The sequence below is a fragment of the Eucalyptus grandis genome, chromosome 6 (assembly GCF_016545825.1).
Source record: "Eucalyptus grandis isolate ANBG69807.140 chromosome 6, ASM1654582v1, whole genome shotgun sequence".
In the NCBI taxonomy this organism is placed as follows: domain Eukaryota; kingdom Viridiplantae; phylum Streptophyta; class Magnoliopsida; order Myrtales; family Myrtaceae; genus Eucalyptus; species Eucalyptus grandis.
Window position 1 is genome coordinate 49,812,201 of NC_052617.1, and position 27,738 is coordinate 49,839,938.

Sequence of the window (27,738 nt, forward strand, 5' to 3'; positions counted from 1 at the left end):
GCATGTTAAAATTTGAGGAGTACACTTTTATTTTTGATTTTCAACTATTATCATCTAAAAAAACATGACTCCATCCAGTATTTAGTTGCTCCAAATATAGCGACATGACTTTAATTGTTGCATTCTATCCTAATTTTTCTTATCTTTTCCTTCACGTTTTATCTAATAAGTAGACGTTGTCATTATCAATAATTTTGCTCACACCAGTTAGTTTGAGCAATTTTATGCATTTTAAACTATCAAATTAAAATAATTATTCACGTGAGAAAGGTAAAAAAAGAAAAAGGGAATTTCCCATATGTTAAATTTTTTGAAATCGAATTAAAGCACGAAGTTTATGATAGGCGCAAAAGCTACGATGATCGGGGTGGATGAACATGCGAAAGTCATCGGGGGCTTGATTTATTTTCGTTTTTAGCCCATCCGCCTGAAGCAAAATTTCCGCTCGAACCGGGTCACGTGACAGCCACGCGCTTCAGAAGGCGGGAGAGGGCTCTCTCTCAAAACCCAAATCTCTCTCTCTCTCTAAAACTGCTTTCTCCTCACTCAGCATCCGAGCAATTGCCAGTGAATCCAATCCCAAACCCTCGCAGTCCATTCCTACTCTCTCTCTCTCTCTCTCCCGCTCGCGCTCCTCGATCGGCAGCGGCGGTGCTCTCCTCCTCCGTCGAGCGATGGACGAGGCGGCTCTGCAACTCGTCGCCGACGTCGGCGCTCAGATTCTCCGGCAATCTCGCCCGAACAAGGATTTTCTCGTCAAATCGCTCCGTGTAAGTCTAAACCCGAGACATTCTCAAATACTTGTATAAGCGCACCGTTGCATTTCCGCCAATGGAGTGTGAAGTTGTCTGCAGTACTGTCTGTTTGGTTCATTTCTGTCGCGCGGGAGCCACGAAGGTGTTGGATGCTGAGTCAGTGTGCTGTATCTGGTAACTAGTAGAGCAGCGGGACTAGAATGCGAGGCCCAGTCTAGTTATTATTGCGTGTTTGAATATCTCTCGCAGGCTCCGGCTGATGAAGTTTTGGAGCGAAGAGCTTGTGGTCGGAGTCATGTTTATCATCTAGTTTGGTAGATTTTTCAAGCTCTCCGTCAGTAGTTTTTTCTTCTGTTCTTGCAACATCGATGTTTTCTTGTCCATTTTCTTTTGGGTGGGGTGTTAAATAGAGATTTATTCATAACATAGATTCAACTCTTACTTCTTTACGACTCCCTAAAGATCAATCGGTAGAGGTCTGCAATTTGCGATTCCGAGCACCTACTGTTAGCCTTTCAATCGGGTGGAGATTACTTGTGGCATTTGCTTGTTTATTGTATTAAAATGATCAAACGCCTGTTTATATCTTTATTTGTTTTTTTTAAATTTATCTTACGTTTTTGCCATCTCTTTCTTGGAGAGTTTGGTTTATGTGGAAGCTTTTGAGGAGTCATATTTGATTCGTGAGTGCAACTGCAAATTTTCTTTAAATGCCTTACACTTTTTTTTTTTTTCCTGCAGAAAGCTGCAAATGCATTGTCCCAAATAGAGCAACCTTCAGTGCTAGAGGCTGCACAGCAGGTGGAAGCTGCCGAAAAGGTTCAAGATGCCTTAAAGCCTATAAGGGAGACAATAGTGAAGCATTCTCTTGCTCGACATAAAGACAGGGATGTTAGGCTTCTTGTCTCCATATGTGCAAGTGAAATCTTTCGAGTGATGGCCCCTGAGCCACCTTTTGAAGACAAATATCTTCCGGTAAGAGATTTCTACACTGAGATCTTTGTTAGCTGCCTGTGTTTCTTAATTATCACTGCAGATTGATGATGTCAGTTCTCATGAAGTGCGCCATTTGTTTATGTATGTATATATTGTTGTGTTCAACATGTCCATCTGAACTGTGTTATTGCAGGACATCTTCAAACTAATTGCTAGCACGTTCGAGGAGCTGGCTGACACAGAGAGCCCATACTTTTCAAAGAGGGTTAAAATACTAGAGACCATTGCACGTTGTAAATGCTGGGTGGTATTGTTGGATAGCGATTGTAGTGATCTTATCCTTGAAATGTTCAACGTCCTCTTCTCCATTGTGAGGTCAACTCTCTCATTTTCTCTCTCTCCAAACGTATTTGTGCTACCTCTTCATCCTTAAGTGGCAGATTGATCTGTATAAAATCTAATATGTTAAATGATATGACCATCCTTCCTTGGACCCAACTTTTTGTAGAGAAAGAGAGTGAAATTTATGGTTGAAACTAGTGGAGCATTTAACTTTTACGTCAGGTATAGAGCTAGTGAACTTGACTTTAGTATTTGCAATCATGCAAAATGGTGTTTCCATGAAAATTACGAATCTGTATCTTATTGACCCTTTTTCCTGGAATGGGAATGCCACTAAAATCTAATAGCAATTTTAGCAAGTTAATCGTTTAGAAGTCTTTGTTGTTTCATTCACTATTTTCACGGTAATCACTAACCTTGGTGGCACACATAATCCTTTTTGTCTTCTATATTTTCCTTACCAGTTCTTTCAACAATATGTGACACTCTCTTCTTGCCTTTGTAGAGAAAAACATGAAAAGACTTTGATTAATGATGTCATGTCGATATTGACACATATCATTGATGAGGAAGCTTCTGAGCAGCTCTTGGAAGTGATACTGCGAAATCTTTTGAAAGAGGAAAAGGTAAGTGCTGATGGAGTCAAAGTTCATTTATCTGTGCTCAGTGCTCAGTGATGCTGCAGCAGGGCTTGCATGCAAATGCTTCATTTTGTGTCTTTCTGTTTGAGTGTGTGCATGAGGTGGTCCATGTAGCATTTACATTCATATGATGTCTGCTTATTAGTGAAGTTGCTTTCACTCTAGTTTGAAAGTTTCAACTTACTCTCTTCTGAAGTTTCCATTATTCATGTACAGGGTGTACCATCTGCTTCTTCTCAGCTTGCCGTCTCTGTCCTGCAAACTTGTTGCCAGAAGCTTGAACCCTTTGTCCGTGGTTTTTTAACATCCTGCATCATGGATAGAGATGCTGAAGGGAGTGAACTTAGAGAGATGTACCATAAAATAATATTTAAAATATTCATCTGCACTCCTCAAATGCTTTTTGATGTCATCCCAAACCTGACACGAGAGTTACTGGTATGGGCTTCATTTGGAGGACTTCAATCACTTTAAAGTGTTTACATTTATAAAATCTCTTTTTTGCGGTGTTCTTCTATTGAATGCATACTTGTATGTTTACTGATTAACTTATTCTCCGTGTAGACTGATCAAGTTGATGTTCGAATAAAAGCTGTAAGTTTGATCGGGAAACTCTTTTCTGTGCCCGGATGCCGAGCTGCACAGAATTATCATGATCTCTTTGTAGAGTTTTTGAACAGATTCTCTGATAAATCTGTGGAAGTTAGAGTTACAGCTTTACAATGCGTAAAAGATTTCTGTACAGCCAACCCCACTGGGGGTGAATTACATGAAGTTCTTTGTAAGCTGTTCAGCGATCTAACATGTTCATTTGCCGTGGCATTAGTTCTTGATTTTGTAGTCTTTCCTACTTTATGCATCTCATATGTTGATAATACCTTGGCAGCTGCACTTGAGGGCCGGCTACTGGACATAGATGATAGAGTGAGGATACAGGCCGTGGCAGCTATCTGTGATCTGGCGAAATGTAATTTTAAGTTCATTCCACTCACACTGATATCTCAAGCTGCTGAAAGACTTAGAGATAAGAAGGTACTTTAAAGATCTGCCTTTGTGGTCCATAAGAGCTGTCCTAACTACATAATGATCTCTTAATGTAGATATCTGTGAGGAAGAAGGCCTTGCAGAAGTTGATGGAAGTATATAGGAGTTATTGCAGCAAGTGTGCTGAAGGCAACATGACCATAGTTGACCACTTTGAACGGATTCCCTGCAATATCTTGATGCTCTCCTATGATAGAGATTGTAAGGAGTTCAGGTATGCATATATAAACCTCCATTTCCCTGGTGATCAAATCGACATTTCGCCAACCGTGATGCAATTTTATGCGTTTCAGGTCCCAAAACATGGAACTTCTACTTGCTGAAGATTTATTTCCTGATATTCCCCTACTGGAGAGAACAATGCATTGGGTGCACATGTTTTCTCTGTTCACATCTTTGCATGTAAAGGCATTGGATACTATATTGTTTCAGAAACACAGGTAGGCAGAAGTTGTAGATGCTGCATTAGGCAGAGTGAAGTTTGGTCTACTTATGAAACAATTGTACCTGCAGGTTGCAATCTGAGCTGAGAAATTTTTTGGCTCTAAGAAAGAAAGAGAAGGTACTTTGCTCGAACTCTCACACTCTATTCTTCTTTTGTTTTTGAAGTTGGGCAGATTGTCATGCCAATCCTTTGTCATTTGTGTCTATGTTTGTCCTGGAGTTCGTCATGGATTCCTGGTGTTATTTTCCCTTGATATTCCACTGAAAGCACAATGATGGTCAACATGCACAAATCTGTATGCAATTAAAGTAATTTAGTTGTAGCTCTAGGTATCTTGTTCCCATTACGTATTGATTCTCTTTACTAGAGTTGACTACCTGAATGAGAATGAAAAATGATGTTTTTGTTTAGTCTTGTTCCTCTCTAAGATTAGTCATTATGTTGGAGCTCTCATGGGTTTAAATTGGCGCTGCAGGAGACCTGTCTGGATGAACTGGACAACAAAATCAAAGCATCATTTGAGAGAATGTCTGCATCATTTCCAGATCCAGCCAAAGCACTGGAGTGCTTTTACAAGCTAGACCAGATGAAGGATAATTATATTTTTAATGCGCTTGCTCAGCTATTGGATGAAGCATCAATTATAAAAGCTCGACATGCCCGAGTGCGTTGTCATTTTTACATCATTCAATAGGCTATATGTGAATTCACTTTATCATCCATATGTTTTGGCATTTTTGCCTCTTCCAAGTTGTTAAGTGATCATGCATTACTTGCCTTATTTTACCTTCATACTACCCGATTGATTGGATTCATTGGTCAGATCCAACTATTAGATGGGACACTTAATTGAGAAAACAATGTGAATTTGTCCTGTAAAATTTTAATTAATATGAGAACTTTGTTGTCAGAACAAACTTTCACTGAGTTCAGGCATTGACTTCGAATAGTTATAATGAAAGTGGTGAAATAATGAAATCCTAACTTAGGAAGGACATTGCCCAAACTTCTTAAATCTTAGTGGACCAACCGAAGAGTATTCACAGTTGTTTATTATTTGACACTGTATAAGGAAAATGATCATTGTTCCACGAGTGACATGATTTAACTAAGAGCGTATTGGCAGTGCTTTAGCATCTTGCTTAGCTTTTGGTGTTATCGTGATGTTTGTATTAGGGCTGTCGCTATTAAATTCGTTCGAAAACAGATATTTTTTTAGGTGTTGTACAATCTTCGAACTATTAAGAAGTGTTTTAAATAAGTGATACTTTTGTCTGATTAAACTCTTAAAACCATGATCTGGAAGCACCTATAAGGTGCTTTTTAGAAGCCAATTTTGGAGTGTCGTGGCCTCTGAGGTGTTGCCAAATACATGAAAAGGGCCAAAACACTTCTCTAAAGCTAAAGCTACCTTGCCACAATACTCCATAACATCATCCACAGTAGATAATGACCTAGAACCAGACCAAATGATACAGCTTATCCAAGGACCACCATGATCATAAGTAGGGATCTTTGGCAGCAGCAAACAGAGTGTTAGATACTAAAGCAAGCTTATTTAAGTTTGAATCTAGTAAAACTTTTTGGTACAGTGTTCTGTCTTGTATCTCAGTTAGTGGAAATACTTTGTATTGATTATTCTTATCTTTTCACTTTCTTTCAGGAAAATTTCGTGAAAAAGATCAGGGATAGACATCCACATGTTGATTTTTTGCGTTTACTAAGTGCCAAGTGCATCTTCAGCATATTCAGCTCAGAATATGTGCAGAATATACTGGATTATCTTTCCAGTGGGAAATTTGGAGGCAGACACTTGGAGGCTTCTTCAATCAAACTACTTATGGTAAGAATGTGGTGCTATTCATTTTTAGGAGTATGGCAAAGCAATAGGTACTTTTTGATAACATGAGATTCAACTACTAACTCAAAACTCTTGCAGATGAGGAACAGATTATAGATTGTCAATCTGAAGGGTTTACAGTGCAATCAAAGACTCATAAGAAAGAATAGTTACAAAAGGAAGTCTTTGAATAGTTTGAAAATTGAATCTTCCAATTGGCAGTGGAGGAACAGATGATAGACCTCTGCTGTCAAGGATATCTAATTTTTCAGGGATTTTCTGTTTGTGTACCGGTGAAGAGGGGTGTGGGTATATTTGAGTGTTTCTACCTTTGTTGGAGCAGCAGGATTAAGTGAAAATTTCATGCATGTCCTTTTGTCTTTCGCCTGGTTTTATCTGTGCATTTCAGTCAACATGTAGTAGAAATCGGTCTTTTAACTGGATAAAATGTCTCAAAATCTACAATATCAATTAAAGGGAGCAATTTAAGAGGGATTAGCTTGAGTTTAATTTGACTGCTTGTTAGAATAGTCAATGCAAGCAGCAGCAAACTTACTCTCGAGCTGCAAGCTTGTTGTCTTGGGGTTACATCATGATAAGTGAATGCTTCTTCTCTTCAAATGAAAATTTTAAGATGAGTTCGTGGAAATAATCTCATTGAAGAAAAATTCTCCTTCCATTCTCAGGTAGTTTAATAGAAGCTCTAAGTGCATGCTTGACACAAATGCAGTTAATTGGAAATGTTCTTTTTGTTGATGTGATTCATTGATTTTGTTGATGGATAAAAAGACTCTGTGCTGAAGCCCATATAATATGTTGAATCCTTACAATGTTTAGTCTTTTATTAAAATTGGCTAGGCTATTGTTCGTTACTGCCCATCCCTCCTCAAAGGCTCAGAAGTGAAGCTCCGTTTGTTATTAGAGAAGAATGAGCCCTATCGCGATCCAATGACCAAAATCTTAGCTAAAGCAGGCAGCCACATTTTTGTCAAACTCAGGTAGTTTTGGAACTCTGTGAGTTCAAATGTTGGACAGAATCTTATATGGTTTAACTTATATTTGTGGCAACCTTTTATTTCCTAGTCATATCATAGTACACCCTATGGAAATTTTATAAAATGCCCATATGCTTTTTTCAGCGAGTCTTAATTAAAAGAAAATTAATTTCTGGTCAGAGATTCTTTCATCATTTCATGCAGTGACTGGTTGTAGATCCATTAGAAGTTGCTTGTTGCTTTTAAATTTTTTGAAGAGAAAATTATTTACTCTGTATCTTTTAATATTTCCCATTCCATGTCAGAAATGCAGTTTTCTATTTTTTAGTTTTTTGAATAGATTGGATTTCAGTAAGTGCTGTGGGATACATATTCGTGTGGAACTTCCACTTAGAAATTTCTGATTCTACTGAACTTCTGAGAGGATAGTTTTAATATGTATTTTGGGCTTTTAACGGGAATACTCAGACTTTTCTTCACTTTGCAGTGATATTTACCCAATCTTGGAGCAGATGTGCCTTGATGGTACTCGTGCTCAATCCAAAGTCGCTGTTTCCGCAATTGCTGCTGTCATGGGCAGTTCGGAGCAATACATTTTTTCAGAACTAACCAAGGTAAATTTAGCATCTTAAAACAGATGTGGTTGTACATGGTGTTCGGGCTGTAAATTTGAGTCAAAGGTTCTTTTCAGGGGTCAAAGTTATAAGGCTCAATGGGGAGATTTAGGTGGCCATTTAATTAACACTCAAGTCCTTGGACTGACTGAATGAAATTATATAAGTTCCCTGTCTTATCATCATTGTTCTCTCTCTTTATCCAGTGACTAGTTTAGTCTAGTCAGTGCTATGCTGTTAAAGCAAAGAAATGGTATGGTGCATCAGCATTTATTGATATCACTAACAATGCTTGCTTGATGCACCTTGCCCACCAGAGACTGGTGGATTCATTGCATAGTGGGCAGAATCTACCCACTGTCTTGCAATCTTTGGGATGTCTTGCACAGCATTCAACTGCCACCTTCGAGGATCTAGATGGAGAGATTACTGCACTTATACTAGAGAAAAATTTTCAGGTACTTTGTACAAGCTACAATGCATGCTTACCCATGCTTTAGTTTGTGCTAGACTATCAGGTCTGATCTTTTGCCAAATCCCCATTCACTTGTATTTTTTCAGAAACTAATTTGCCTAATGGTTAATATTGTCTTTTGCAGATGAATTCGCTGGACAATTCAACGTCTGGGGACGAGACATCTGGATGTAGTAATTCCTGCAAATTAAGGGTAATGTTGAGAGAAAGTTTGCTTATTGATGTTAAGGTGCAAACTTGATGATTTTTCTCACTAAATTTTGGTTTCTGGTACTTCCTTATTATGGGGTGCAAAAGTCAATTTGAGAAATTATCAAAGAACTTGAGTTCTGCTTGACAAAGAGCAAATTTACTTTGGCAGTGCAGAGAGGGTTTTCTTTAGATGTGATCCAAATGTTGAATAGCTAATATAGCTAATATAAATTAGTTGACTGAAGTTAGCCTTCATGATCTGTGCTTTTGGCTTCCACATGATCTTCTGATTGTTAATGGATAGCAGAATCTTCCTACCTAGGTACTTGGCAGTGGAGTTAGGGCTCATAGTTACTGTTTCCACCATGTTATTTTTGAGCCATACATTTTCTTGTGTGTTTTATTAAATACTTGACCATCAATAACATCAAGTTTGCTAACTGAAGAGCACTTTTATTCCCTTAATCCTAAAAGCAGCAGTACCAGATTTAAGAGTTCATATTGCATATTTCTGCCCAATTTGCTGTGCAAACAACTGATTGCAGCGCAGCTGAATAACTAGAATGATTGCTTGTAAGATTAGCGGAATACAAATATCTAATTGCTATTTCTTCCTGTGAATGAAAGAGCCCACTGCAATGCTCACACTAGAAAATTATGAATTAAGTACCTTATAAGGGTAGAAGTTTGCTGTATTAAGTTGGAGTTTCTAATTGTATTGTAACTTTTGATTTCTGTTAAGGAGCAAGGGTCCAGCCTAGTGTTCAAGGGCCTGGATTTGGTTCCTGTTTTTCCCTTTCCCACATTTACCTAGCAAAAAGAGTATGTAACAAGATGAGAGATAGCTCTAGCCCGTAAAAAATTCGGCTATAGTGAGTATGATTCCTTGAGGGCGATCGTCTGTTGGCAAAAGGAATGAAGGTTAATACTGGGAAACTGTTTTCTATGACTACAAAGTTGCGATCGTTTTAACTTTAGGACTGAGATGCCTTTGTAGCTTCTGGTCAGCACATACAAATGACCTTATTTAAGACTGCACTTTTCGTTATGCAAGAAGGATTGCAAAGCTGACCTAAAATTTTAGTGGATTTTCTGCAATACTTGGTAGAAACACTGCCCCCTGTTTATGTGAAAGAAGATAGAGCCTTAGTGCTCAGCGGTGATGAATGAGAGATAGGAATGAGAAATAGTTTGCAGCCTATCTCTCATTCTGTTTAGGCTTTTAATGATCTAAGCTCTTGCAATAAGAAAGAAGCTTTTATTAATAGGCTTATTATGGCTCTTGACTTCCTCCGAATGGTCTAAGCTTTTACTCATTCGTGCCTTGCCTGGTGCAGATTTATGGCCTAAAAACTCTTGTCAAAAGCTTTTTACCTCATCGGGGCAGCCACGTGAGGAGAAATATTGACCATTTGTTGAGCTTGTTGGCAAAAATGTTGCAAGAAGGAAAAACTTCTGATTCTGTCCTCTCCAGGTACTATTTACTAACAAAGAATCTGTGTTTTTTATCACATGCATTCTTCTTGCTTTGTCATGCTTTCTTTTGATACTTGGCACTCAAAATCGGTTTTTTGTCATTCTTTAAAATAATCAAGTTAGGTTAAGCACATAAGTCGCCAAAAGAGATACTTGGAGATTTTTCCTTTTCTTTTACAAGTATTTCAATAATTAGCTTCGTTCCCCATTTCTATTTCTTTCCTTTTTTCCCCCACATGCTGCTGCACTGGCAGGGAGCCCCACACTCCAAAGGGGCAATTCTTAGAGTTCCTTTATTTGAGCGGCTCTCTTATTGTTTGATGTGTCTAGTTGGGAAACTTCTGAATGAAAGAAATTTAATAAAGGAGTCCATATTATTCAGTCAATTACCTTTTCTTTTTCCAAATAATTGATAACTTATGTAGCAAGTGGAGAAGAACATTCTAGGGCATAGTTGTGTATTCTTGTTGTCTTGTTGTGGTGAAAAAAAGTCGCAATGTGACAACATATTTTGAATGCTAATTTTGGTGAAGAAATGGAAGAAGAATAGACCATTTAGGTGATTGATCACTCTTTTGGTTTTTTTTTTTTTTTTTTTTGGGGTTGGAGTTCCGTTGGGAAGGACATGCGAAACTAGTGAAAATCTTCTTCCAGATTCTCCAGATTCATGAGAAGCCAGAATGCATTTACCCTTCTCAATGAACACCCCATCCCCAAAATATCAGTGCTTTCATCATGCTTATTTCTTTCTTGTTGAAAGCTTATCTAGAGAACTCATTTTTCTCATCGGTGCCTTGCTTGTTGGATATGCAGTGGAAATGACTCCTCTCATTTAAGACTGGCTGCAGCAAAATCTGTTCTTAGGCTTTCTAAGAGATGGGATTTACACATATCTCCAGAAATATTTCACTATACAATCTTAACTGCAAAGGTACACTGTGCTTGCCTTAGAACCCCTGCTTGTTTCGAAGAATTTTCCACATTATAACTACAGCATTGAGGACATTACTTGAACTAATTTAACATTGTTGTAGCATTTGTTTCCCTGTCGCGTGCTTTTTTAATATGTTGTTGATGATGATATGATTTGCGATGCGGCCCAAAGAGAATTTCTGTGTTCAAGTCATGCTTGTTTAGGCTTAGAGAAACTTCTTAAAAATAGTGCTAGTTCCCATTGAGATAGTTAGGACCAAGTTCTGATTGTACTCTATTACCATGGGAAGAAACTGTTTGTCCCAAGATTGTGGGTATTGGCCTTTTAGTTGTGTAATACTATGACTCATCTTTCCATTTTTGGGAGCTGATTAAGGATCTTTTTTTCTTGCTTTATTTCCTTTTCTTTCCCTGTTGTCAGGAAGGTTGGTTGTATGAATTTACTTCAACTACCTTCTCAGTGACAACTTTTGTCAGTTAAAGCTAGTATCTGTGAACAATTTTCTGCTTTTTATCACTATAGGAATATATGTAGACATTGGACAAATCAGTAGGTTATCTTTCTATAATTTTTTAGTTATCAGGAATTATCATGCGTGAGTCTTTGCATAAACTCATGTACATGGCTGCTACCTATTCTTACATGACTCACATTGTGTCCTTTTCTTACATCATTGCTGTAGTCTTACCTGCTCTAATTATGTTCCTCTCATCTCATGTTTATCTTATTCTTATTTAAATGTGCTTACTTTTGTTCAGGATCCTTCTTCCTTGGTCAGGAGAATATTCATAGATAAAACACGTAAACTACTAAGGGAGCGTGTTATTCCAAGTAGATATGCATGTGCTTTTGCATTGGCCACTTCAGATTGCGTCACAGAGATAAAAGATGATGTATATATTTTTTTGTCCTTATCCATCATTCTCCATTACTCCTTTTGCTTTACGTCTGCTAACTGCTCTCCATTGACATTGTTCCTTTAGTCTTTCAAATATATGGGAGAGTTTGTTAAGGATCATGCCAGGGAAGCTCGTGGTCACCAGAAATCTTCTGTGCAAGGATGTTCAACCACTGATTTGCCAGTTTACATATTGGTATTCTTGATTCATGTTCTTGCTCATGACGAGGATTTCCCTCCGGAAAAATATCAGGACGAACACATATTCTGTCACTTTTGCAGGTAAATTCAAGGCGGAATGAACTCTAGTGCTCTATTGCTTGCAAATTAACTACATAAATCTTGTATTATGACAAGGCTTGGGTAATTTTCCTTTGCAGCCCTCTTTTTCACCTCATACAGGCTTTAGTAAACCCGGAGAATGTCAATGGTGATTTGGTTCTCATTTCTGACACTTTCTCACAATTGTTTAGTATATTTAGAGGTATTAGAAAAGCTGAGGATGCTGTTGATGCTCATAAATCTCCTGTACGTGCTTCAATCTCATCCCAATTCTTTATGCGCTACAATTTGCGACTTTTTTCATATTATGTAGTTTTCCAATGCAGAGACTGCACATTCTGTCAGAGATTGGAAGTGCCTTTACAAGTTCGTTAAACCAGGGCAGTATCTCCTCATCACGTTCTCCTGGGGTTGTCTTACTGCCATCATCAATTTATACAGTAAGTCTCCCAGCGAAATAATAACAGAAGCTGGTCCACTAGAAAGTTCATACTTAGGTAGCGTAAGAATTTAATCATTTCTTATAGGCCAATACAAAGGGTATTACTTGCTATGCTATCGAAGACGGACTTGTTGAGAAGATTATCGAGGTTTTCAAGAATAACATCTCCAAGGTACATAGCTGCATAGAACATTAGCATTTATGGGATTAGGGATTGTTACATGACTATTTCTCTGGTTGATTTGTTCACTTTTCAGGTTGCTGGCAGTCTTGCTAAATATGGTAGAAGTTTTGTTAAGCATCGTGAACAACCAGAAAACACGAAGTTGAAAAGATTGAGAAATGTGTTGCATGAGCAAGTCAATTCCTTGACTTCTAGAAACTCGGGAACTCAAAAAGATACTGCTAGCAAGATTAGTCCAGGAATGAAACGAAAGCTCGTTCCCTCTCCAGATGCGGATTCTGTTTTGTTATGCGAGGAGGTTCCACCAATTGTGGAGCATGGAAATAATGAATTTGAACCAACCGTGGACAAAGAACAGCTTCTATCTTCTTGTGATTCTGTAGATAAAGTTACAATGTCGACAGAGAAACAAGCGAAGAGTAGGAAGACTAGTAGAAATGGTATTTCTTTGAAAGAGAATACCGAGGCAGGTAGTAGTGTAACCACTGATTCTAATGCGTCTTACAGAGCCAAGCTTCGAGATCCATCCCGCTTGAAGGTTGAACGAACCTTACCTTAGAGTAGATTTACTGTTGTCTCCAAAGTTCACTGTTCTAAAAGCCTTACAATTGTTCCACACAGGAAACTCGTTGTAATAAAGAGGTGCAAGTTCTGCAGCAAATCAAATTGTTCTCTATAGTCGATGAATGGTGAGAATCTATGGATAGATAGAGATATTTTTTGTCTTCACATGTAATAAACCCTATTTATGGTGTTCCAGCTCCCATTCATACCTTGTGGGTGGTTTGTACTCTGAACGCAATGATCACAAGTTGAAACTTTTTATGTCGGTAATACACGTGAAGTAATTGTATGGAAGTGGTGAGTTATGTGCTGAATCTGTAATTAATAGGCATTGGCTCCCTTTGCCTTAAAATAGTTGGTATTAATTTGTATAATTGTTCATTTTTTTAGCTGAGATGTTACCTGTTTTCGTTTTCGTTCTCATGGAGAATAGGTCCATGTCTCCTGGCAGTTGTATTGTTGTCTGTGTTTTGTTTTCTGTGAAAACATTTTGCTGTTTATTTATAGTGGGAGATGTTATTTTAGTGATAAGTAATGATAGATTCTGTAACTCATGATTGGGGACAGTAAAAGTTATGTTCGTAAAGAAGATTGACTTATCTGTGGAACAAAAACTTCAGGGAGTCTCTCTCTATACTTACTGCTTGTTTTAATACTACAGAAGAGGGCATCCATATTTTGAACTGTCAAATGTGCTTAACCATTGGAATGCATAAAAAAGGATGAGATTCTTTGTCATTAGTTCGAAAGAACATTATTTTTATCTTCCTGAGATATATGTCATAGCTATTCCGTTGATCTTCCTAAGATGTAACCTGGTGTTTTTACTGACCCTATATAGATCGGGAAATGTTGGATGGCAGTGAGGAGGATGAAATAATGTGCTTAAAGTGAAACCCTGGAGATAATCAAGCGCTGGATGGGTAAGTTTTAGCCTTAGCACCTTTAGATTTATTAGCTGTTTTCAGTACAGTTAAAGTTATTATCTCTTGTGCTGGGAATTTATCAAGGTATAAAATTCAGATATTTCATCACTTGAAAAGCTGAAACATCTTGCTGACTCTACAAACCTTTACTGTTTTCTAATGTCCTTTTATGCCCTTCGAATATCTTTTCTAGGCTCGTTCCTAATATTCTCTCTCCCTTAACACCATGACTATATTTAATTGCTCAGTGGAATTAAGGGATTAATTAATCTAGTTGGATAGAAAGAGATTAGCTGTTGCATTTCTCAGTTTCTGGCATGCCTTTCTGCCAGACTGCTGTAGATGTCATCATAGTTTTGGTAAGGTAAGAAGGTCTTTCTATTGTTAACATTCCATAATGCTGCCCTCACACTTGCAACGACACCACTGCATTCAGCTAGTTTATGCCTAGACAAGGAGGCATTGTTATGCAAATCCGGAAACTATGTAAATTACAGGTCTCAGATTTCTTTACACGATATAATAAATATAAGAACCAGGAGACTCTTATTCTTAATGATATCATAGGCAGTGGCAATTTACCAAGGAGTTTTAGTAAGATGGGTGGAGTGGTACTTAAGTTTTGAGCGGAAACTTTCTGCATTAAATATGCAGTTCAGTCAAGTTTTTGACCTGGGATTGGAGTCTCTCAATGGAGTAGAAACTGATTAAAAGGTGACTGCAGATAGTTTGCCATGGAAGATTTGTTGCTGTGGTTCTCTCTCTAAACTGTGAAAGGTGCATAGTTTTGCTTCTTCATGTGGGAAGCAATTCCTTTGACTTTGTAGACAATTTACAGCATCATACGATTATTTATATGTGGTATTGCATTGTAAATTTTTGTATGCCCCATTTAGGCTGCGGAACTCAGAGGAAGAAGTTTGGGTCATCATGTGAACTCTCAGGTGATCAGGAAATTGCTCTTGCCATCTAATGCTACAGGCATAGCAGTTAGTATAATCAATTGGCAAGTGCCATCCTGGTGAATGTTCGGGGTTCCATTAAACATTTTGGTTCTTGTATAGCATTTTATAATGACCAGGTAAAATATTATATATAATGCTTGTGTAGAAATTATTTGTGTACTGGCTAGTGGCTACCTGTGTTTGGGTCTGACTTATTTCAAAGTCAAACAAACCAGGAGTAAGATCTCACGAGGTGCTTGAAGGATGTAATTACTGGAAGCGAGTCTTGAATCTCTCTTAATTATTTACAAAACCACCTGGTCTAAAATTACCGGTCGAGCAAAACATCAAAAGCATCTGTAGCTCTCGAGTTCCTTTTTGAGAGTTCATTGGCTGCTCGGTTCTATTTCCTCTTGTCCTAGAGGATTTCCATGAAGGATGTCCAATACATGGCTACTTTATCCTGGAATTAGCTGCTTTAACCAGTTCGATGTATGAACCAATCACTGTGCCTAACTTTTGAAGATGGCTTGCCAACATCTTTGCTTTTACACCTGAGATTACTGTTAATATTCATATCAGCATGTGCTTTGTTCAAACTGCAGTTCAATATGGAAGATTCATTTTCTTACAGAAGCCTCTATTTTCACGTGTTTGGTAATTTTCCACAAGTTAAGGTGATTTTTCAATTCTGTAGCTAGTAACTCTCCATTGCAGTTACTAGGGAGAATTACCAAAAAAGTCCAAAATTTATTATAATTGTGTCAATTTAGTTCTAAACTTTTTTTTTTTTTGGCCAATTTAGTCCTAAACTTTTTACAATTGTGCAAATTTAGTCCATCTGACCAAAATTGGCTGGTCGGTGCTAACATGGATGTCGGCCGGGGACAATTGGCCGGCGAATGTTGATGTGGTAATTTTTAAATATTTTTTATTGAATTTTTAAAATTTTTATTGAATTTTTAATTTTTTTTCCCACCTTCTTTCTTTGGTCGGTCGGCAAAGTCAGCCTCGTTGATCACTGGTGAAGGCGAGTCTCGCTTAGTGACGGCGAGGTCACTGTTGCCAAATTTGGCGATGGTCCTCGCTGGTGGCTGACGAGGCCACCATTGCTAGGCGAGGCTCGCCTTCGCTAGTGGCCAGCGGGGGTGAGCCTCGCTAGCCCTCGCCTTGGGCCGTGTTGGTCTGCCGAGGAAGAAGGTGGGAAAAAAAGAGAAAAAAATTCAAAAATTCAAAAAAATATTAAAAAATTATCACATCAGCATTTGTTAGTTAGCTATTCTTAGTCGGCATCCATGTTAGCATCGACCAATTTTGGCTGGATAGATTCAACTGACACAATTGTAAAATGTTTTAGGATTAAATTAGTTAAAAAAAAATTAGGATTGAATTGGTACAATTACAATAGATTTATGACTTTTTTTGTAATTTTCCCATAGTTACTAATTATCTTGGAGAATCACTTGTCGATTGGCTGAATCGTTGCATGTCTTTGTATGGTGATATGATTCAATGATGGATATGACCTCATTAAAGATCAAAGAGTGAACAATCGGATCTTTATCGTTCACTCACTTGAAAATAGTTGGTAAAATAGGACTCATGTTTTGACTTATATTTAATGATTTGACTTATATTTAATGACCAAGTGGAATGAAGGTCGCTTAAAACTTTAACAATATGTTGGAATTGGATTTAAATGAGTTTGAGATAAATCCATTTTTAACTCATTAATAAATTAACTGAGACTCAAAAAGCTCCCTGATTGAATATAGTAAAAGATAAAAAAAAACGGAGAAAGAGAGATGCTCGGACTGTTAAACCCGAAGCCGTGGCGATCCCCTCTCGAGATCGCAGGTAGTTGCAAATAGGGGACGCCACGACGATGCCAATGCCGTGGTGGCCTTAAATTGACGTTGTAGATTTGCATTGTTGCTGATGATCTGCTCTAGAGCAGCTTCTTTTTATTTTGTTAATTGAATTCAAGATATTTCTTAATTTTTATGTTTTCCATAATAACGAGCTCTCCCTTGAAGTTTGTCAATCAAGAGTTACAGGTAGAACTCTAAATTGCAACTTGCAAGAAATTGGTCATTCTTCTTGCAAGAAGTAATTTTCTTACATCTTTCACTCATTGTGCTTGTGTCATCCAAAATAAGATTAATTTTGATGAGTCTTAATGTTTTAACTTGACAATTATTCAAGATAATAATTTTTTTTAACTCTTCCTATCAATTGTTTTTTTTTTTTTTTAACATTACACTAATTTAATTGGTTTCCATAACATTTTCTTATTTCATACAATATTGATAATTGTGAATTTTCTAAATATTTCTTAATTGATGTATGCTGGTATGCTGCTAATAAATATTAATGCGAAAGTGTTGTTTATTCCATAATGGGAGATTAGAAATTGGGAAAAATAAAAAGAGAGGGAACGATATAGAAACTCCATGTTCTTGACTCACTTTACAAGTACTCAAACGGTTATTACAACATCCTAACTCTTAAGGAAGAACATTTGCATAATTTTATTTGTGTCCCGTTTATATTTATCCAATTATTTCTTCCCTATTTCTATTTATCTTCCCAATATTTACCATTTGAATTTCACCTTTAGTTTGGTAAGAAAAATCTTCTTAATATTATATGTAATAATGCGTACTTTTTAATCAAGTGAAATCATTCAGAATATTAGAATATATTCAAATAATGACTAACTTCATTATTTTGTTTATCCTCGGGCAAAGATGTTATCGCAATCCCCCTTTGATATATTTTTAGGTTAAGCAGTTATTGGCGAATATAAAATAAATTAATCATTAGACAAAATAAGAAAGAGCATATTTTCTTGCCGACAATTAATAAGCATATCTTTGAAAATGTTTGCTTTTTTCTTGAACTGACTAGAATCCTCCCATTTTGAAAAAAGAAAAAGAAAAAGAAAAGTCCTCCCATGAACATTTTTCTGCGGGCATGCTCGGGTGCAGACGGGACCACCGTGCGCCCGTGGGAAGGTAGACTGCTCTAGCGGATCGGGCGACGAACCGCCCGCCATCGCAGCCGTGGAGCTTGCGTACCGTCCGTAGGCGAGGGCCCACAGGAGGCGAGGCCGTCTGATGATCCGATCGGCGGATTCGAGTTCGGGCGTGTATGTCGTTTCCGTCCGGTCAATCCGCGCGAATCCTTTCGCTAGGACAGTAGGAGGTTCGCAGTTTCTGCGTCGCGCGAGCTGCGTCCCTTGCTCAGTCCGTGCTTCTCCCCTGCAGCAAGAAGAAGAAGAAGAAGAAGAAGAAGAAGAAGAAGAAGGGAGGTCGCTGTGAGTGCGTGGGGGCCTGAGGTTCCGCTCGCGAGAGATGGGCGGTAGATTGAAGACCGACGATCCCACCTCCCGCCGCATCGTCCGAGCTTTCCTCGACTTCCTCTCCTCTGGTCCCCCCCCCTCTCTCTCTCTCTGAATTGATATTGCGCGCAATCGTCTTGCTTCTGCTTCTTCATATGCCCCGGTCTCATTCTTAGTCGATAACTTCTCTTGCGACGGCTGATAATCGCTCCGATCGACATTTGCCGGTGGTTGCCGTGCGAGTGCGGTACGCGATCTTTAGGCGCAATTCGCAAGAGTTGTCCTGGGAACAGCAAAAAGAAATCTTTTTGTTGTTGTTGTTGTTGTTGTTTTTCTTGTATTTCTGTAAGAAAAAAGTTTCTTGGTAGAGGTAGGTGTGGCCTGCGCCCCTTAACGAGCGACCTGAACTTGTCGAGTTACGACACGGTCAATCTTTTCGTCTGCATTTCCATGGATCGTTTGGCCTGAGAACGCCGATGCTGCTTTTTCTTTCTGTAACTTAATGGTGTTCTGTGGGGAAGAAGCAAGAATGAGCGCAATTCGTGCCATTCTCCTTTTGAATTATTGTTCGAGCGCCATCCGCATGAGCGAATTCTCGTTTCTTAGGATTGCTGTCGAAGCTTATTTCCACGTTTGATTGTTGTTTTTCTTGCTTCGGAATAGTTGAGCCCACGCCCGGAGTCAATGTTGAAGGTCTTGAAGTGGCCAAAGAATGCCTAACGGAGGCCTTTAAGGTGGATTTGTCTTCTAGTGATGACGACCAAATTAGACCTGATTTGCTAGTTGAAATGTTCAAATCTCTTCATTCGAGTGAGCATCAACACAGCAACTCGTATCTTCAAAGTGGAAGAATTCCTGAGAATGTTCCTCGCTCGTCCATTGCTCAAACTTCTAGTGGACCAAATATACTAAAATCATCGGCATCTAAGGTCGTGCTGATCTTTTCTTGCAATTCCTATTGACTTCTTCCTTATGAATGTGCTGTCGTATTTTCCAGGAGTATAGATCTACAAGAGAACCTTAATAAGTTTTTTTTTTTTTTTTTTTTTTAAGCTAGATATCTTTTATAGCCAACTTTACTTTGATATCTTACCTATGGGTACCTCTATATCCATTGGGGGCTCTGAATTCTACACTTGGGGGGTCCCCAGGTCACCCTGGTTTCCTACTAAGTTGTAGGAGGTTTTGAGCATCCAGAAATATCTATTCTTGAATCTAAAAGGTGAGAACTAAGGAATTCTGTCTTCAATATCAAATTTTTTCAGGGCTCTTCTGATATTTCAGGTAAAGTTTGTGAGACTTGATGCATCTCTTCATACTAGAAGAGGGGCTGGCTGTGAATTTCAATATGTTGGGGAAGGGGGTTAATAATCAAAATTTTTAAAGGAAATGACGCTATCACATTTGTCTATTTTGGGTTTTCTCTAACTTTACTTTTCCATTATTTGCTTGATCAGGATGGGCTTCAAGAAGGAGAACATCATGTTTTGACAGAATCATCTAAAGATGAGCTCTTTGGGCAATTCTTTGCTGCACTCGAGAAAGTTCATTTTTTCAAGTGTACTCCTGATGGGAACGATGACATGGGCCAACTAGACAAAGTGACTCGCCTATTTCACAATGCTATAAATGTACGTTGTACTGACTTCTCGTGGGAGTTTATGGTAGCATTGAATAGGTTCACCTGAATTTGAGCTGCATTGAGTTATTTAAACTTCATGATGAATTTAGTCATTCTTTATCATATGCATGTGATTTTCCTTGGAAAGTGTTTGATGATGCTTACCCTTGGTTGGTGAACTATTGGCCCTCAACCAGTCTCACATGTTTCCCAGTCTAGGTAAATCTGGTTTGGTTTTGATTAACAGAATGGGTCGAACCAACACATTTGTATTAGCATCATCGTTGACTTTGGTAAAATTGATTGCTTAAAAAACACGGGTGTGACCTGATTTTACTTCTTTGTGGAAACATTGTGCAACCCGACTTGCATGCGACCTAGGAGTTGATTTATCATCACTTCACATAGGGAAAATGAAACAGATGGTCCCTGAAATTTAGCCCAATGTTGCAATGTGGTCCCTGAACTTTTATTTGTTCAATGTGGTCCCTAGACTTTTGGTATGTGAATTCACATTGCACATTGGGCCAAAGTTCGATGACTATTTCTGTAATTTTCCCTTTTAAGTAATATGTTGTTCTTGGTCACTTGATTTGCGAATTATCGTAGGTTTTCCCCCTTGATCTAGATTCTGTCTATTTTTCTACATCTGGACCTTTTCTCAATAAAATATTTCACATTACCTATCAGGAGATGGAAGGATCTAGATGCCAGCAATACAACAAAACGAGTTTGGCAGAGACCTTGAAATCACAAGGTAATAATAGTTTTTCTCATTTTGACTCATATTTTGTGTTTACAGCAAGAACTTGAAAGTTGATATTAATTTTATCCTTCCGATTTAGATACGAGAGCTAGCAAGAGAGACTGAGTATCACTTGGGAGAGTATAAAAATACGTTGCCCTGTTTTATTTGTCTCTAGTGATCCATAATTAATATTAAACTGACTGGAATGATGTGGTTTTGGAGCTAGTTACAAGCTGTTGTGACTTTTTTTTTCCTCAGGCAACAAGGCCATGCAGTCAAAGCTATATGCTGATGCAATTGAGTTGTACACTTGTGCCATTGCACTTCGTGAAAATAATGCTGTCTATTACAGTAACAGGTGCAGCAATACTTATGAGATTATATTGTTGTGTAACTATGTTCCTGTTGCTTTTCAATTGTTAAAATTAGTATTGCATAATATGCTGCCAAAGGCAGTACCTTGTGATTCTAGTACATGTGGCTTTTGGACACTGTTAGAGGATTGTGAATGTGGTAATGCATAAGATGTTCTCAACAAATTATTTTTTGACCGAATGCATGTAATAGTTCTGTAGCTATTTTGACATAATCATGTTATGAATTTCAGTGGTAGCAGGGCTTGTGTTAGGGCAAGATTTTTCAGGGAATTGGATGTTCTCATGAACAACCACCATTTAAAACATCATTTAATTGTTTGATAGGATGGATTACTTGTGTTCTTGTCTATGAGTTTGGCATACTGGCTGGTTACCATTTAAGTTTCCCACACCTTATTTTCTGTTGTTTTGTTCATGGAGTTAAAGTAGTAATATAGACTCAAGATAATGAATTTTCCTGTGGCATTATTTTGGTTGCAAGAAATTGGAATCTCTCTCAAATGAAATTTGAGTTCTGAATGCTAACAGACGGAGAATGCAAACAATTCAACTTAGGTCAAGAAAATGCTGAAGTGGCTTGTTTGGAAGAACTACTCACATGAGAAATAAAAATGCTGGAGTGGCTTGAATATTTTGTTGAACTGGAATTTAACTATGATAAGTGATCGGGAAAAAGCACCATATAGGGTATCCCATGGGTAACTTCTTGTCACTCTTGATTAAATGAATTATCTAAATACCTGACAGGGCGGCTGGTTATACTCAGATTGGCAAGTACGATGATGCAATCAAAGACTGTCATAAATCTCTAGAGATTGACCCAAATTATTCAAAGGCATATAGCCGTTTGGGTACAGCATATTTTGCTCTGGGGAAGTATGCTGACTCTATTGATAAAGGTTTTAAGAAAGGTAGGCTCAATACTCCTTTTACACCCATCAGTCCTCAGTGTTCTCATTTTATATTCATTTATTGGATCCTAGTATTTTAATGGCAGGAGGTGTTCAGAATTTGGATTCACTGAATAGTTTAAATATATGCAAATTCGTTATTTATCAAAAGAGGCATGATGTAACTTGGTGTCTCATCAATGCTCAAGTGATTGTTCTCTATATTTTCCCTTCGATGAAATGACAAATGTTTGGATAAGAGCTGCAATTCCTTGACCGTGCCAGTGTGACATATTGTTAAAACTTCTTGGACTGCCTTATGTGATGTCTGATTATATGCTTCCTGTATTGCTGCCATGCTCTCCTAATTTTATAAATTCCTTATCATCTAAAAAAAAAAAAAAGAATACTTGGACTTCTGTTAGGTTAATGTCTCACTCAAATTTTTCTGCTGGTGAATGGCATTATTGGTCAATGAGTGTGTTCTATCTGTTTTATTTCAACATTTTATTGATCAATGTTGCATAACATATGCAGTGTTGCAACTCGATCCAAACAATGAATTTGTCAAAGAGAATATTCGGGTTGGGTTAGCTCTCCCTCCCCCACTCTCCCCTCCCTCTCTCTCTGCCCCCCACTTTCTCTCTCTAACAATATCCTGTTGGACTATAGGTTGCCGAGCAGAAATTGGAAGAATTGCGGTGGAGAGAACGTAACCAGGTAATATGAAATTCTAATTTTCCATTATCCTGGTCTGTCTAAGTTAAGTGCCCCTCTCAATTGGTTCTTCAGTGTTGAGTATTGGCTCCCTGGCAATGAGGAGATATAATGTAGTGAGTGAAGATATGGTTTTTGCCAACTTTGGCAATCGATTGCTTCTTGCCTGCTGCCCCGGGAAGTGCTTCTGTCAATGACCTGGTCTTATCATAAAGTTCTCTCTTCTAGCACTTCCATGATTCAATTTCCATGAGGTGCAACAAGCTACTTGGGTGTATTGGTTTTAATATTTGTGCTCTAATCATCTTCTCAGCTTATGCAAAGTGCTTTCTGGATGCTTGTTTGGAGTAGCTTAGTGTACCTCTCTAGGTTCCTTTTACCAGCATTACTTTCATGTCTTTGCTCATTGTCATTTGAAGCCGCTTTTTGTACCGTTAAACTTTATTTTACATCTACTAAGAATAATCTTGGCCTTTGCTGCAGCGGGATGCTAGTTCGTCTAACCATACTAGAGAAGAATCTAGTAGCCAATCTACGAGTGGATCGAGAAGCCATCCTACTCCACCGCCTTTTACATCCTTTCCTTTTGATCCTAGCACTATTCCTGCAAATTTTGCTAACATGTTCATGAATATGGCTGGGAATGAATCTAACAGCCAATCTTCCAGTGGATCAGAAAGTCGGGCTGCTCCACCTCCATTTGGTTCTTTCCCGCTTGACCCTAATGCCATTCCTGTGAACTTGTCTAACATGTTCTCAAACTGGGGTTCAACTGCATACCAAGGACAAGAACAACATTCCCAAGGAGAAGGGAGTGGTGACCCTGAACTTACCGGGCCTGAGATAAGAATTGGTGGGAACATCAATCTGAATGTGGGTGAAAACATGCCTGAGGATATATCAGGGGCATTGAGAAGTGTTATGGAGATGTTCACAGGCACAGCTTCCCGTGAAAACGCACAAGATGGAGCTGATGGAAGATCTGCTCCTAGCTGATGCATTGATTCATGTCTAAGTACTGTCGATGTAATTTTCTTTTTTCCTTTTTGCCTTATTCTGACTTGTAGATTGTATGTGGATTTTTCATCCATGATTACAGATTGATTGACCGTCATCATAGGTTAACTTAGCTTTCAGTTTTTCCTGAAGAGCTTTTTTTGTTTTTGGTTCAAAGGAGGAGCTTTTATCAATGCAGAACATTTCATATTTTCATAATATGAGCCAACTCAGTCTTTCTCATGTGGCTTCTCACTTTTACTTCTAGTTGTAGCCTCGCAGTCCCTAGTGGCTCTTCAGGTTCATTTAGTTACTGATGATTACCAGTGATTTTGGGCAAACCTCGTACTTCAAAATCGTGGTCTTCGAAATCTTTGATGCCCCGACGTTTTGCCAGTACGACAGCATCTTGTCACCAGCAGAAGCGCACGTCTGATACTGGTGCATTAGGCTTCGACTTCATTTTCTGTTAGTCGTTTTCTACAATTAATCGAATGTTAGCCTTTAGTTGGTGTTGGTAAAATTCGAGATGGAGAGGTGATACTCCAAGATTTCAAATTATGACCGGAACTATCTGAAGAGCGCCAGAAAGTCGAAGCTTTTACTTAGATAGCTTTCTGAAAATCGTGTATTTTTTCATGCCCTACGATTAATGCAACTCTTTGACCAACCCAGTGAAATTGAGGGCTGAGGGAACTTCAAATGTGGCTCGTACTATCGGCTCTTCAGAGATGCTGTAAACGACTGCTTCAGTTAACAGTATTATCAAGACTTACAAATTTCGAATAACACCACACTCTGTGCCCGAAGGTTTGTCTTAATCTTCTAAATCCTCGTCGGTCAGGAATTTGCCCGTTCCAGGGTTCAGCGCAGCGATGAAGAAGAAGAGGACATTGAACAGCACGAGGGGCTCGATTTCACTGATGGGCACTCCAGTCTCGATGTTTAGCTGAGCTAGAGCTCCCTTTCCAGTGATGATTTCGCCGATCAAAGAGAAGGCGAACCCGAGCTGAGCCAATCTTCCGACAAAGAGCTCATTCGCCTTTGTGAACCCGAACAATGGACCTTGCACACGAGATGACAGCAAACATTTTCAGGAGCTAAGCACACTTTTGTGTTCATGGAATCCGTAAATTCTCCAAATTAGTTAACTATTTTAGTGGACGCGTCAAAGATATCATAGCGGAATAAGCACGATTTTTCATTCCAAATCATCCCCACCTGCCAAACTGTTAAAAACAAATAAAACAGAAAGATGCCGCTACATACCTCCTTCCTTAAGACCTAGTGCCGAGAGGAAACCTTTTCCGGGAGGGATCACGGCCCCCTCGATCCCAGCCGAGTCGTCAACGAACCGTCCACGGTCTCCGAGAGCTCCAATGGCTCCAAGCAATGTGAAGAGGATGAAGAAAAGCAGGAGAGGCTCAGCCTCATAAATGGGGACACCAGTCTCTAAGTTCAACTGTGCAAGAATTCCTTTCCCTGTAATTGCCTCACCTAGCAAGGATGCCTGAACATAGTTTCCAAAGACTTCATATGATGCATTGCACATTGGGAAAGTCTTATGAGTGTGTGTGTGTGTGTGTGCATACGCCTGACAAGATATACTCATTTACTTTTACCTTTTAACTTATTAATCCTGTAGGGCAAAAGTTCTTTGTTTAATTCTCGGCAGTCCGACAAAGGATAGCACTATAAGAGATGCTAAACGTAATGTAAAACTTTTCCAAACTGCGTATCCACTGAATGATGGGACGAACTTTTGTTGAGCGGTTTTGAAGTCACGCTCATAGAATGTGGGTAATTTTCATGTGTTGAAAAGATGAACCTTTATTCATATATAACACACGTTTATTGTTGTGCCAATTAGTAAAATGCTTCGTAGTAAGCGATACATGTTGCATTGCCCCGGAACTATGTAGTTACACTGATTAGCATATTGAACCCCAAACGACTACCCCTTTTTTCTCCCCATTTTGCTATTTTAACCTTGCCTACGCCGAATATTGTCCTGTTAATAACTTATATGCTGAAGCTGCCATAAAAAGGAAAAACGAGAATAAACGGAAAACAATGAACCTACCGAGTATCCTCCATTGTACTAGCCAGAATGGTTAATATACAGTCTTTCAACGTCACTGACCTATACTTACCATCTCGACATGAAATCAACTCCATTAAACAATCGCAGTATACCACGGTTTTCCATTGTCAGAGCCAAGATAACCCGTGTAAAATGCTAAAAGCCACCTCTCAATTCAATTCTAGAACTCGGTCGGTCATCAAGAGAGACATATATGCTCATGCATGTACTGGAAAGTGCCGAATCACTTTGAGCAAGAGCAGAAGAAAAAGAGAGGGAACTCACAGCAAAGCCAATCATAGCGACACGACCCACGAAGAGCTCGTTCTCTTTGGTGAAACCAATCCCGCCAGACGTCCCGAAAACGCCATCTTCCACCTTCGGCTTCTCCTTCACCACCTATCGACCACACAAAAAAAACAGCACAAAGCCCAGAACAAGATTCGCGTTCAAGATTCAGACCCTCATCTCTATAAACCAAATTCAAACATGACAAGCGAAAAGAGAAGGAAGAGAGAGAGAGAGAGAGAGAGGGACCTTCTTAGGAGGGGCCTTGGTCTTGGACTTGAAGAGAGCGAAAACTGGAGAGGAGCGATGAGAAGAAGCCGCAGGCGAAGGAAGCGGGTTGTACAGGAGGCTCCGCGAGAAAGAAGATGAGGTAGGCCTCAGTCTTTGGATCTGGAACTGGAGCAGACGATCGGGCGTCCTCAAGTCCACCGAGTGTCCGGAGACACTTGGCATGAGCATCATGGTTTGTGCCATCCTCTCTTCTGCAGCTCCCTCTCTCTCTCTCTCTCTCTCTCTCACACACACACACACAAACGCTCTCTGTCTACTGATATTTTTGGGAATGTGCTGAAAATGGGGGATGGTTAGTTTAATATGAGGAGAGGGGAGGGGGGGAGGGGCTTGAGCTTTGCACGATAGAGATATTGAGGATATGGTTGCGAGATCTAGCGACGGGCGAATAGAGCGACCACGTCTCCCCCTGCTGTAGTTCGCGCTTTGTGGAGATCATTTTTTGAGGTTCCAAAGCATTTTCACGAGAAAAAAAAAATGAGGCATGCACGGTATAAAACCATGGACACCAGATTTGCTGACTGTGGTCCCCTGTTGAACGTGGCACTCGGCAGGAAGAGGTTGCTCCTTTCTCCCGAGACCATGGCTCCAAAACAAGTTTAGAGCTTTGTACTCTTGCGAAGGAGCTCGACGTGACTCAACCAGAGCCGTCTGCCCCCTAATTATCAGTTCTAATGACAAAAGATCTATTATCGTTGCGCGTATCAAATAGTTAACGTGATGAAACGTCTTATCTCAAGAAAAAATGATTTATGATCACAAAATTATTAATGGGTAATATGTAAAGAGGTTATGATAAAACTCTGAGATGTGATTTCATGACTGACAATTGAAGTTTAATATGTATTCAATTGGGTCATGTACTTTGACATCGGTTGTTAAAGGCATGACACTCTTTAATAGGAAAGCTAGGCAAAGTGAAACTAAATATTTATAAATAAATAAAAAATTCATCAATTCAAGAAAGAATAAAACAACTTCATTTTGTTGATTATCTTGAAAAAGAGAGAGAGAACAAATGCATCCACACAAAACTACTCCTCTAATTACAACGGCCCAATATTTTTCTCATTTTGACAAATATTAAAAAAAGAAATACGGTCCAGTAATAATGTGGATTGGGCGATTGACAAGAGGACACGTGTTATAGGGACATGTGAAAATTGGACATCTCCGCTGTCGTTGGAGCAGCGGGAGATACGGTACAATGAGGAGAGTCCGCCCAGCTGTGGCACATGTCCACCACACAGAAAGCACTCCCTCGAAAAATAAATGAATAAATAAATTCAGAAGGTGAAGAAAACCCAAAGCAAAACGACATGGGTTTTGGACCCAAGGTGTGTACCCATTGCTGTAGCAGGTCCCACAGGCTTTGATCGTGACCCGTCCATGGATCCACTTGAACATGCCAGAATAATATGGCCCTCTTTGTCATTTTTCCCTATTCAAATTCCC

At 38.9% G+C, this 27,738-nt stretch overlaps 3 protein-coding genes across 4 annotated transcripts; 2 read left to right on the forward strand and 1 right to left on the reverse strand.

Annotated features, from left to right (window-relative positions):
* The first annotated feature begins 545 nt into the window (after positions 1-545).
* Positions 546-15,242, forward strand: LOC104450505 (sister chromatid cohesion protein PDS5 homolog A). 2 transcript variants are annotated; one of them, XR_726693.3, is made up of 27 exons: positions 546-770; positions 1,497-1,730; positions 1,885-2,066; positions 2,539-2,659; positions 2,891-3,112; positions 3,239-3,455; positions 3,561-3,706; positions 3,775-3,932; positions 4,012-4,158; positions 4,232-4,280; positions 4,639-4,827; positions 5,827-6,006; positions 6,862-7,001; positions 7,486-7,612; positions 7,930-8,070; positions 8,212-8,280; positions 9,617-9,753; positions 10,569-10,686; positions 11,448-11,582; positions 11,673-11,869; positions 11,968-12,115; positions 12,196-12,309; positions 12,397-12,483; positions 12,569-13,033; positions 13,117-13,184; positions 13,901-13,982; positions 14,882-15,242. XR_726693.3 is itself a non-coding variant. In XM_010065086.3 (27 exons), exons 1-26 carry the CDS (start codon positions 675-677, stop codon positions 13,951-13,953), a joined length of 3,918 nt encoding a protein of 1,305 aa, XP_010063388.2. In that variant the 5' UTR covers positions 546-674; the 3' UTR covers positions 13,954-13,982; positions 14,882-15,242. The 2 variants fall into 2 exon arrangements, 1 of the variants encoding a protein (XP_010063388.2); XM_010065086.3 differs by having other exon boundaries at positions 13,923-13,982.
* A 2,696-nt stretch (positions 15,243-17,938) lies between these two features.
* LOC104450506 (small glutamine-rich tetratricopeptide repeat-containing protein) lies at positions 17,939-23,864 on the forward strand. Its single transcript, XM_010065088.3, has 9 exons — positions 17,939-18,361; positions 18,936-19,201; positions 19,730-19,903; positions 20,584-20,650; positions 20,900-20,999; positions 21,766-21,929; positions 22,446-22,492; positions 22,581-22,628; positions 23,109-23,864. Exons 1-9 carry the CDS (start codon positions 18,286-18,288, stop codon positions 23,619-23,621), a joined length of 1,455 nt encoding a protein of 484 aa, XP_010063390.2. The 5' UTR covers positions 17,939-18,285; the 3' UTR covers positions 23,622-23,864.
* Positions 23,865-24,282: 418 nt separating this feature from the next.
* Positions 24,283-26,730, reverse strand: LOC104452190 (photosystem II 22 kDa protein, chloroplastic). The gene is made up of 4 exons (XM_010066699.3): positions 26,242-26,730; positions 25,990-26,103; positions 24,891-25,131; positions 24,283-24,686 (listed from the first exon to the last, which is right to left on the reverse strand). The coding sequence occupies exons 1-4, from the start codon at positions 26,464-26,466 to the stop codon at positions 24,439-24,441; spliced, it is 828 nt and encodes a 275-aa protein (XP_010065001.2). The 5' UTR covers positions 26,467-26,730; the 3' UTR covers positions 24,283-24,438.
* Positions 26,731-27,738: the final 1,008 nt, after the last annotated feature.